This window comes from Diospyros lotus, unplaced genomic scaffold, assembly GCF_014633365.1.
Source record: "Diospyros lotus cultivar Yz01 unplaced genomic scaffold, ASM1463336v1 superscaf1, whole genome shotgun sequence".
In the NCBI taxonomy this organism is placed as follows: Eukaryota; Viridiplantae; Streptophyta; class Magnoliopsida; order Ericales; family Ebenaceae; genus Diospyros; species Diospyros lotus.
Window position 1 is genome coordinate 1051928 of NW_026267104.1, and position 11833 is coordinate 1063760.

At 36.8% G+C, this 11833-nt stretch overlaps 2 protein-coding genes across 3 annotated transcripts; one reads left to right on the top strand and one right to left on the bottom strand.

Moving 5' to 3' along the window:
• Nucleotides 1-620: 620 nt before the first annotated feature.
• LOC127793119 (non-specific lipid transfer protein GPI-anchored 10-like) lies at nucleotides 621-2114 on the bottom strand. The gene is made up of 3 exons (XM_052323903.1): nucleotides 1736-2114; nucleotides 880-954; nucleotides 621-763 (listed from the first exon to the last, which is right to left on the bottom strand). The coding sequence occupies exons 1-3, from the start codon at nucleotides 2112-2114 to the stop codon at nucleotides 621-623; spliced, it is 597 nt and encodes a 198-aa protein (XP_052179863.1).
• A 3483-nt stretch (nucleotides 2115-5597) lies between these two features.
• LOC127793090 (aluminum-activated malate transporter 9-like) lies at nucleotides 5598-11200 on the top strand. 2 transcript variants are annotated; one of them, XM_052323872.1, is made up of 6 exons: nucleotides 5598-6153; nucleotides 7573-7710; nucleotides 7829-8098; nucleotides 8184-8320; nucleotides 8416-8562; nucleotides 9825-11200. In XM_052323872.1, the coding sequence occupies exons 1-6, from the start codon at nucleotides 5769-5771 to the stop codon at nucleotides 10497-10499; spliced, it is 1752 nt and encodes a 583-aa protein (XP_052179832.1). In that variant the 5' UTR covers nucleotides 5598-5768; the 3' UTR covers nucleotides 10500-11200. The 2 variants fall into 2 exon arrangements, with proteins under 2 accessions (XP_052179832.1, XP_052179833.1); XM_052323873.1 differs by having other exon boundaries at nucleotides 5805-6153; nucleotides 7562-7710.
• Nucleotides 11201-11833: the final 633 nt, after the last annotated feature.

Sequence of the window (11833 nt, forward strand, 5' to 3'; positions counted from 1 at the left end):
GGAGTGTGGGACTAAAATGAAAATTTTAAAATGAATGTAGAATTTTACATTGTATGTATGAGATGTGAAAAGTAATTTGAGTACCGTCGATAGAATTTTCCTTTTAAAAGTAATTTGACGTACTGTCGATAGAATTTGCCTTTTAATTTTGACAAGGACAATAATTAGGGATGGACGATGCAGAAGTAGAGTTTATGAAGGCAAACATAGCAGAATTCGATGATAGACTTGGAAGGGTAGTGATAATGAGTAGAGTCCTATGTTTAAGAGTTCTAATTTTTTTTTCTTAAATTTTTAATCCACAGCGCCTAAATTTTACTTGTCCATTTGTCTCCGTCCCCCTCGTATATATGCTTATAACACGTGTAATTTACGTTTTAACATAGATTAGCGTCAATGACTTGAGATGGCCCAAAAAAAAAAATTTGTAAGAAAGAATATGTTTAAATTTTAGTTGAGGATTAAAAATTACATTTTTAATAGTTTTATATATTAAGTCCTTATTAATTTGTATTATTATAGTATGTGTTAGTTCTACACATCAATCCAGGGACACGTGGAATTGACATTGGAATTTAGCAACGATTAGGGGAACTAGAATTAAGGACAATTTTGATTAACTACAAGTAGCTATAGACCATTCTCCACACAACCGATGTTACGGCCGCCGCCGACGCTGCGGTCTCCAGCTTCGCGCCACCACTGTGGCCAAGTCCAAATCCCACGACGGCCGGGCTCGGAGTCATGGTGACCGCCGGAGAACCTGAAGATGGATGCATGATTTGAGAAGCCCATTTTACATGGATCAAATGAACTGATTAAGTAGAAAGAATAAGAAATAAGAATTAATTGGATCGGATCGACCCAATTTGCATATACCTGGAGCAGCCGTGGAGTTGGGCTTCGTCCCAAACGAAACTTGATTAGAAGCAGCAGGTGGAGGTGGAGGCACCCCTTTGAGACCAAAATATAGCTACAAACTGGTTAGGACTTTGGTGCAATTTTTTATTTAGTAAAAATCAAATTTTAGAATGAATTGACAATTGTTTAGTCATATATATGCACGACAGTTATATATATATATATATATATGTGTGTGTGTGCCCAACATTCGCAAATGTCGTACGTTAACAGGGTGACCATATAAATTGTGATTTGGGGCTAAGTTTGTGAGTCCACCTAATTTCAAATAAGGGTAAAACATAACTTAATCGGTAAATTCAACCGATTAAAAGAGGATTTTTCTACACAAGTATATGGCTAAACTTATATTTTAACTTTTGTACTTTTATATTTTTTTAATGTAATCATATGAATTTTTTGTTATTTAAATTGAAACCCTACATTTGTATTTTTAAGTAAACTTAACTCTTAATACTTTGATTCTTTTTCGTGTGATAATTCTAATTTTTTATTGTTTTGACTATACTTATGAATTTATATTTTTAATTGATTTAATTTTTATACTTTGACATATTTTGTTATCTTATTATTTTTTTTTTACACACTAATATATAGAGATTAAATTGATTCGAGAATATAAATTTAGATGCATAGTTAAAATAAAAAAAAATAAATAAATGATTACAAAAAAATGACGAAAAAAATATAGATTTGGCCCAAATAAATAGCATGTGTGCACGAAAACTGGTTTGTTCAGCCTATAGAGCGATCTTGAATCTAAAAATCAGATTAAATATCATTATTCTTGAAGTAACCATGCATAATGAAGCACCTGAGCATGCAGAAAAGTCGGGTTGGAGGCCGCAAAGAGGAGGCAACTGGAAAGCAAGCGTGCTGTTAATGGGAAAGGGCCCAAAGACGGTGGCGTTAAGCAGCAGGAGGCAAAAGCAGCCGGGCTGTTGGTCGTAGAGCTGTTTCAGGCCTCCGCAGCACGGCTGCGACGGCAAGGGCACTGCTCCCTGCACGAACGGGATGCAAGAGGCCAGCTGCAGAAGGCTCGTCTCGCATTCGGCGAGGGTGGCGGCCGGCGGTGAACCGAGAGTAGTCCCGGCCGCCGCCGCCGCCGGGCTCTGTGGAACAATGGGATTCGGAAACCAAGCGAGCAAGATGGAGAAAACGAGAAGGGTGGAAGGGTATGGAAGAGAAGCCATTGATTAATTGATGGTAGGGTTAATTTGAAAGGTTGGTTTGATTGGGTTTTGCTTGGTTGAGAATGAGCATTAGGTTAAGGGTCCAGAATGGATGACACTGCAGTAGTGTGAGTGTCAACCCAACCGGTTCATGCTTCATGCATGCATGCATGCTGCTAATTCACACGGAAAATGTTTAGGCATACCGAGTGTATGGAATAGGGGTGAGCATTTCAACCGAAATGGTGAAACCAGAATATACCGATATTATATAAAAATTAAATTAAATTAAATTGATCAAACAAAATACGAAAACTAAATAAATATTAGCCAATTAATCTTCAAAACAGATAGCGAGCTAATTTTCAAATTATTATTACTCAAGTAACGAGCAATATTAGTTTATTAATTCATGAAACTATGTGAGTAATTACTATATCATACTCAATTAATATATAATATTAATCGAGTAATCAAAATTTTACTCAAACAAAATCGATCGATTTGATTATTTTAATTTTTTTAATAGAAAAATCGAACTGAACTAAACTGACCCTCCAGAATTGAACCCACAATTTTGGTCAATTCATTCAATTCTTTTAGTTAAATCAAAATTTTGCTCCCCTTACCCATGGATGAGTTTATATATTCAACAATCAATATTTGGTCACATCATTTATTTTATTTTTTTTTGTAAGTACACATCATTTAATATTACTCCTAGCACATTTAGAACTTGGAATTGGCATTATTATACCTTTTTAAACGACTATAACTTTCTTTTGAGATAATAGTTATTTGTTTTAAAATGAATACCCAAACTCGATACGAGGAAACTACACTCCATTTTGTATTGGGATGAAATAATGAAAGGAATAAGACATTCAGCCGAGTAAAATAAAATAAAAAAAAATAGCAAAGATGGCCCTAAAATTGGGCTAATCGGGTAGCTAAAAAGTAAAGTTTGACCCAAATGGAACGTAACTCAAAAAAGTGCGGATAAAGGGTGGTCCAATTAAGGGGTGAAGAGGCCCAAAATTGGAAGAAAATAATTAGGCTTCCTTGAGCCCAGTTAGAAATTTTAACGAATGAACCAGACCCACTAAATAAAGAAAAAGCCCAGAAGGAGGTAATGTGAGTTTGGTTGTTAACGGCCCAAAAATGGCTGTGAGGCCCAACAATGTGTAGTCAGATACTAAATTTGTTTTGTAAATTCGTACCAAATCCCTCCTATATATATATATATATATATATAGTCCACTCTGACTAAAATCTCGTATTAAAAAAAGATTCACATCGTTACGAGTTTAATTAAAAATCGTAACTTTACTTTATTTGCTTATTGAAAAAAACAAAACCCATTATAATTTCTCATTGTTTATGAAAATATCGACATCGTAACAACTTATTTCTAAACTTATAATAAAACTATATAATTTTTCTTCTCTTAATTAAATATTTCGTTATAAATATCGAGCAACTGTATAATTTTGCTCTAAAATTTGTGGTGTAGGTTCCACATTTTGTTTATCTTTTTTCTTGTAATTGGTTTCTTGAGCTATAATTGATATATTCCAAGCGATTGCCTATTATTTTCAAAATGAAATTTTTTGATTTTAGGGTTTATGTAGATAGTAAAATATTTACTATATTAAGACAATTTAAAATTTTTTCTTAATCATAAATTTGTTCTGAGTCTTAGAACCCATTTAGTAGAGTTTCAATTTTAGATTCTTGCATTCACTTTCGATATTTTGAAAACAGAAATCCGAACATTTGATTACTTGTGTTTGTATGTATAAATTTTATTTTGACGAATATTTTTTAAAATTATAAAACTATTTAAAAATGCAAAAAATGTTAAATATAAAAGCTAAAACCAACAAACAAAAACTTTCGAATTCTAATTTAAAAGCTCTTTTTTGTGATTATCTATTAACCAAAAATATATGATTTATAAAAAACCCTAATTGTTGTCACCTTTAATAGTTGAATTAGGAATTTTTATATTAAATTGAACTATCTATCAAGAGTGATATCATCCATAAAACATGTTGTCACGCATACAAATAGTAAATAAATGATAATAGATAAAATAAATTTTATTTTTATTTTAAATTTATGAATCCAAAATGTTATTTGAACATTCAATAATGATATTTAGTGTGACACTCTTGAATTTATGTATTATATAAATACACTAATTAGACAAACTATATAGTACATTAATACAAAAATGTCACTCTTAAATTTTATTTCTTGTCAACCCTTTTGGGCAGCGTAAATTGTCCCGTGCATTTAGAATATTGGAATTATGCAAGATTTTTGGTTCAATTATACTTTTGCGTAAAAATGCACAATTAACTATATTTATCTAAGGGATCAAATTCTCTGAGTTTAAATCGCATCAAGCTTATCTGCTCATCTAGGGTCGTGGGTTATGGAAATTATAAATTTTAGAAAAAGTAAAATATATCTGAGTTGAAAACTAGTTATAATAGATGGATCCATTAAATTTTCAAAGTTATTAACAAAAATTGTATCATATCCGTAATATATTTATAAAACACAACTCCAACATAAAAACTAAAATAATTTAGGGAAAATACTTCATTGGATGACTGTCCTTGTGTAGCTCCCGCTATTCATGCCCTCAATTTCGACATAAGAGACAAATCTCACGTTTAAGATTTTGTCTTACTGCACAGGGCGATTATCGATTTCACGATTCACTGATGCAAATTTAGTATATTGTTTGCTCAACCGTTCAACCTATGTTTTAAGGGCAGAGCAAATACTTCTTGTACTATGGGAGTCAGGGGCGATTTAGGGGGGGGCAGGCACTGGCTGCAGCCCCCCCCAAGATTCAGCCCTCCCCCAGATTTGCAAGGGAGGAGGGCTGAAATGGGTTATGGATCTGGGGGCCAGCCCTCCCCCAGATCTACTCCTAGATCCGCCCCTGATGGGAGTCACACCTTGAGTTACACTCAAATGCATAAATGATTAAAATATCCTCACAAAAATTATAAATTTATTTCTTTTTGTTCTTGATTGTTTATTCTCTCCCCTTTTCTTTTCACGGTTGCCATTGCAGTCACTAGTTGGTGCCTTTCTCTAGCCACCTCGCCTCGTGTTGATTGTTGCGAATCTTTCCTCTTTGCGATGGTTGACACGAGGCAAAGCGAAGGAAACAATTGGCGATTGCATATTGCAGCGGATGACTATAAGAAAAAAAAGGCAGTGGATGACTATAAGAAAAAAAGGGTGAGGGAGAAGGGGGGAGACAGCAAAGACAAAAAAAATATATATATATATATATAATTTTTGTAAAAATATTTTAATTATATTATGTGACTGAATATAACGAAAGCGTAAGTCTGGGATTACAAGTAAGATATGGTCCATAATTTAGTGTGATAATTCCCTAAAAATATGCCGTGCAGATTACGTATGCTTTATAAAGTTTTCTTCCTTTAAACGCAGAAAAATCTAGAATTATGTACCATCATCTTTGTCCCGTCGCCATCGCCTCGGAGGTCGATCCGCTGGGCCCCCAATCCATCCTCGCCGTCGTTGTAGTTGAGAACCCAATCGTCTCTCCTATCTGCATCGTCATCTTCTCCCTTTCCTGGGGTTTCTTTTCTTCTCAGCAATCACCACTCACTTTCTCCTTCCATGGCGGCAAAGCTGGGCTCGTTCAGGTACAGTTTCTTGGAGAAAAGGGAGAGAGAACGGCTGTTGCCGCTCTCCAAGGAAGGCTCGGAACGCGCCGAACCGGGCGGCAGCTTTGCGTGGAATGAAGAGGATGGGGACTCAGCAGGATTGGTTCGGAGGGTTCGGATCAGGGTTGCGGAGGCATGGAGGAAGGTGCGGGAGGTTGGGGGCAAGGCTTGGGAGATGGGTCGGTCCGACCCGAGGAAGTTCATCTTCTCCGCCAAGATGGGTCTGGCTTTGATGCTTATTGCTCTGTTGATTTTCTACAAGGAGCCGACGAAAGATGTCGGCCGGTACTCTGTTTGGGCGCTTCTTACCGTCGTCGTGGTCTTCGAATTCAGCATAGGTATGGTATTCCTAGTACCAGTTTAATGGTTCGGTCTATGGAATCAAAGGCTCGTGCTATCAATGAACAGAGAAAGTGAGAACTATATTTCTTTGTTTTTGATTGTAAATTTCACAGTGGGAGACGCTTACTAGGTCTAAGATAGGACCCACGTAGTCGGTTAAAACTCTTGATGTTATTGTTGCTTCCTTTTTATCAATGAACAGATAGTTAGGCTGCATGCGTTAAAAATTGGTCCCCTAGGTGCCCTTTCGTCTCTATCAACAAGTCCAGGGCGTGAATATACTAAACACAGCTTTTGTGCACTTTGTTCAGTGATATATTTTATTAGATTCAATAATGTGTCTCCTTAATTAACTATGTCCATTTTGGTGATGCATATTGAACAGAAAACACTGTTCTTAAAAGCAAGGGTTGATGATAGAACAAGAAAATCTAGTAATAGAACCTTAAAAGGCACTGAAATACACTCTATGCAAAAGATATTCAACAGAAGTAATCAATAAAATATTTAATGTTTGGTGGACCATTTATGTATTATTTCATCCTTAAGTGTGAATTGGTGATTACTAGTTGTGCAACTGCACCATATACTCCGATAGCAAACAGATGTTTTGGTTCAACTATCATCCTTTCATTGAAAACATATGGTAGCGGATTCAACATATATGGCGCAGTATGTATCGGGTTTTTGGTCAGCGGGCATCCTTCTATTTTTCGATTCTCATTTCTGACCAAAAAAAAAAAAACAAAAATGATAGATCGAAGTTATGTACACATCACCTGTTGGGAAAAAAAGGCACAATTCAAAAGCTAGAGCTTGAGATGCGATTGTGAAAAAGAGAGTTACTGAAGGTTATCAGTTCTGGTGAAAGGGTTGATTTGTTTCTTGATAAATCAATGCATTTTCATGGTGGTTGTATAACAAAAGGGTAAATATTGGAGATCCTTCTTGTGTAACAAGAAGTTGTCAAAAGAAAGTGAACATCTTTTATCTTTGTGGGTCAGTTATTAGAACCAGGTCATGCAGATGGGTGTTTATAAAATTCATAATACTTCTTCGGGTCTGGACCAACTGTTTTTATTAATAAATATCTCTTTCCTATTTTCTCTAACATGCTTGTGTACCTAGTTTGGCTTCATTACACAACATTCATATAGATTAGCTAAAGCTTTAAATCTATGCAAGTTTATATCCCTAGCAATAGCATCCTTGAGCTTGATGGATGACGACGCTGCGTGATGTTTTTACTGTTTATAGAGATAATTCTCTTGTTATCTAGTCCTCATTCTTTATTCCTCAATGCTTTTATCCTGCATTTTTCTTTTTGCTAAGTCCTATAAATGTTGTTTTAGTGCCTAACAAATCTATGCATCATTTTTTGTTTAATTATTTATATGGTTTAAGTCCTTTTGCAGGTGCAACGCTTAGCAAAGGATTTAACCGTGGGTTGGGAACATTTTCGGCCGGAGGGCTTGCTCTTAGCATGGCTGAGTTGTCTCAGTTGGCTGGAGATCAGGAAGAAGTTGTTATTGTTATCAGCATATTCATAACTGGTCTGGCATTGCAGTTGGTGTTTCTTTTTAAATTTTGTTGGAAATGAAATAGTACCTTGCCAGTGTTTTTATTCCATCTGAAGTTTTTTCTCTTTGTGCCATTCTGTGTGGTTTCTAGGGTTCTTTATCACTTATGCAAAACTATACCCCACAATGAAGCCTTATGAATATGGATTCCGAGTATTTTTGCTGACATATTGCTTCATAATGGTATCTGGGTATCGAACGGGAGAGTTTATACATACAGCTGTGACTCGATTTTTGCTTATTGCACTGGGTGCTGCGGTGTGTTTGGTGGTGAATATGTTTATCTACCCCATTTGGGCTGGTGAGGATCTTCACAATTTGGTGGCGAAGAACTTTGTGGGTGTTGCAACTTCTTTGGAAGGTTATTAGCATTTCTTGCTGACTAATATCTGCACAAGTTAATCTCCCTTTTCCCTGCTGACTAATATGTCTGAGCTTCTCTCCAGGTTGTGTTGAGGGATACTTGAAATGTGTTAAATACAAGAAGGTTCCCTCTAAAATTCTTACTTACCAAGCTTCTGATGACCTACTCTATACTGGCTATAGAGCAGCCGTTGAATCTACAAGCCAAGAGGAGGCTCTGGTATACTTTTTAAAATGATTTTTCTGCATTTGTAGGGTGATTTCATAATACAATCTTCTTCTTGTTTGTTGTTTTAACTTAATTAAGCTTTGCAGGTAGGATTTGCTGAATGGGAGCCACCTCATGGCCCTTACAAAATGCTGAAATATCCGTGGAGAAACTACATAAAAGTGAGTGGCGCACTAAGGTATTGTGCCTTCACGGTCATGGCATTGCATGGTTGCGTACTCTCAGAAATACAGGTGATTATTCTTTTCCCATGTCTGGCTTCATTTCACACTGTTTACTGTTGAATTGATAAATGAATACTTGCTTGTGCCTTAAGGATGCCTTGCATTGTTGGATAGCATTGTTACACTATGAAAAATTGTTCTATGCACATTGCCTAGGAGGTCTCTAAAGTCCCCCCTCGTTATTTGTTTTGGTGTCTTTGTTGTTTGAGAACATGAGATCAAGTTGCTACTGCTTCAGTAGAGCTTTGTTTATTTTGAAATCTGAAAGATCCTGACCTATAAGTTAACATAATTCCAGAGTAAATGCTTTGAGCGCTCAATTTTGTTCTGCTTCAGGAAACGACAAATCAGAAATAATCTCTGTGATAGTGCACTATCTGTATCTTCTCAAATCCCTGGCCTTAATTCTCCTAATATGTTTCCCGTCTTATGCAATTTGTCTCATGTTGTTGGTATTTTGCTAACAGGAGTTTTTTATATCATGAACTGTATAAAACTGATGCACTTTCACGCATCAGTGTGTGCCATGCTCCGCTCTAAGACGTTGGAGTCACATAATAAATATTTGATCTGAACCCTGTTTGTTGAATTCCCACTACCAGTCCCAGATACTATATTTTGCATACATTACGAGTTAAAATGCCTCCGTTATTGAATCAGCTTCCTAGTAACAGGGACCAGAAGCCTTTTGGTGTAAATTTATCTGTGGTCTTATAGGGTCTTGTTGATTCTAAAAAAATTGGGACTAGGTAGCATTTCCACCAGTTGGCTAAGGTGTGTCCCCTGTCCACAAGGTTTCCCTACTTTGTGAGGTAAAGGAAGTGGCATTTTTGTATGCAGTCTTACCCTTGCTTTCTTGCAAGGAGGTAGTTTCTACAATTCGAACCCATGACCTCTCAATTAGGAACAACCTTACCATTGCTGCAGTTGGCCAAGGTAATGAGGCAGATAAAACTAAGTCATCCAACATGTGCTCAAGACACCCGTGCAAAGAATTAACAGTCACATGCAGTCTCAGTGATTGTTTTCTGCCAATCCTTCTTGGTTGGTTTGTGCGTTTGGTACTTTCCCAATTTGTGATGACAAATATTCTGGTAAACATAATAAAAATTATACGTGCTCATAGTTTGTCAATTCCTCTATGCCATGACTGGATTTGATGTCATGTTAATGTGGTACTAGAAAAGATGGCATGTGTCTTCTCTTTCTCGTGATTTCAATACTAAAACCATGATAAAGGTATACAATGGTTTCAGTGCTTGTATATGTAGGCCCCAGCTGACAAAAGACTGGTCTTTAGTAGTGAACTTCGAAGAGTTGGCAATGCTGGTGCTAAAGTGTTACGTGAGCTCGGGAACAAAGTTAAAGGGATGGAGAAATTGGGTTCAATAGACATACTGTGTGAAGTGCATGAGGCAGCAGAAAAATTGCAAAACAAGGTAGATAAAAAGTCGTACCTTCTTGTTCATGCAGAGAGCTGGGAGATCGGAAGCAGGCAAAAGGTGCTGGAGGATCCCCAGGAATTTTTAAGCTTGGATGATGCCAGAGTTGAATTTAACCAATCCAAGTCTTGTAGTGAAGCCAGACATGATCTTGTATCACTTACCTTGTCAAGGAGTTGGGATCTTGGGAACCTGGGTGCTGACTATATCACACGGGAATCAGGGGCAGCAGATCTCTTGATGAAACCCAATGCAGTCCCTGAAGGAGGAGAATCAAAGACGTATGAAAATGCCAGTTCATTGTCTTTGGCAACATTTACGTCACTTTTGATTGAATTTGTCGCGAGGCTTCAAAATCTTGTTGATGCATTCGAAGAACTAAGCGAGAAAGCAAATTTTAAAGAATCTGTAGAGCACTCACAGCCAGCAGAGGAGGGCAGGGTCTGGACCAGGCTGATTGGATACATGAGGTTTAAGAAGAAAGACAAGCCCTTACTGGGATAGACATAAAAACCTTCAATAGGTGAAGTCATGAAACCTTGAAAAAGTTAACATCGACCCCAAGAACCGCACAAGCCAATGTTGATCCCAAGATGAAGCAAGTCTACTTTTGACTCGGATGACTGATCTTTTGCTGACAATTAGAGTAGTTTTGGTGGAATAGCCTGTAAAAGTTTGCATTTTGATGGCTGTCTTGTGCAAATGTCAAGCTCGCCTGGAATGGTTTATGTGGAGGCAGTAGCTCCGAAGATGGAGACCTGCCCATATTTTGTGACATGACATTCTCATTGATTGAAAAGGTGATTTAGGGGAGCAAAAGTTACTGATGAATCTACTCGATGCTAGAAATGGATGCTGAAATACTAAACTCAAACGTACATTTTCTATCATTCTGGTTGCTCACCACCTGTTTGATTAATTGAGGAACTGGGAGGACAGTAATCTTTGATCCTGCTGTTCACCTCAAGGCTTGATGCAACAGAACAGAATGGGAACAGCCCAAAGCACTGGAAAGGCGTGCTGATCATCTGTCCATTTCAAATATATGCTGTGCTTCTGTGCCAATCTTTCTTTGGCTGACATTGAAATTGGTCAAGGAGATGGTTTTGTCCATCAAATTGCACTGTTGAATCCTTTGGAGTTTGATCCAAACTCAACCATTTATGCCCATCATTTTGCAAGAAAGAGCCTTTTAGTGGTTAACACTTGCTTGGTTGTGTGCCTCCTCATTTGTACACATTTCAAGCCTCCACTTGAAAAAAAAAAAAGGTTACTTTTACAAACACGACCCAAATAAGCATATAAAAATTGTAACTTATAAAGTTACTCTATGAAGGTTCGATTTTGTTATCCAATTGAAGGAAATTTATTTTTTTTAAAAATATAGTTAATGCATTTTGTTAGAGCTAATATCGGGCAAAAAGCATTTTTTTATGATGATAAACATATTATTTTTTTTATTTTGGTTTCTCATTAATTTGTTTGAAAAAATTAAAAGTTATCCCAAAATACATAAAAATTTTACTTTTGAATCTATATATTGAGGATAAAGCTATTTTGTACAGAAGAGTGTGTATAGAAAGTTGTACAGAAAACTTTACAGAAAAATAAAATGATCAAATTATCCTTTATTTGTTTAACTCAAAATACTCTCACTCTCGCCTCTTCTCTGTCTTTCTCTCTCTCGCCCTCGTCGTTTGTCGACTGTCACAGCTTGTTGCACCTTGGTTGGGTTGGGTGGTCGCTGGTTGCTGGAGGTTATAGCAGTGAGGAGGCGAGGTGGCAAGGTGCAAAGACGAGGCGAGGTGCAGAGGTGAGGCGGCGAGAGGAGACGAGAC

Excerpts from the sequence above, each read along its gene's own strand:
- LOC127793090 (XM_052323872.1), top strand. The coding sequence starts at position 5,769 with ATGGCGGCAAAGCTGGGCTCGTTCAGGTACAGTTTCTTGGAGAAAAGG. Across the intron at positions 8,099-8,183 it reads TGTTGCAACTTCTTTGGAAG|GTTGTGTTGAGGGATACTTG; the intron begins GTTATTAGCATT and ends GCTTCTCTCCAG. Across the intron at positions 8,321-8,415 it reads CAAGCCAAGAGGAGGCTCTG|GTAGGATTTGCTGAATGGGA; the intron begins GTATACTTTTTA and ends TAAGCTTTGCAG.
- LOC127793119 (XM_052323903.1), bottom strand. The coding sequence starts at position 2,114 with ATGGCTTCTCTTCCATACCCTTCCACCCTTCTCGTTTTCTCCATCTTG. Across the intron at positions 955-1,735 it reads CGACTTTTCTGCATGCTCAG|GGGTGCCTCCACCTCCACCT; the intron begins GTGCTTCATTAT and ends TTGGTCTCAAAG. Across the intron at positions 764-879 it reads CAACTCCACGGCTGCTCCAG|GTTCTCCGGCGGTCACCATG; the intron begins GTATATGCAAAT and ends ATCCATCTTCAG.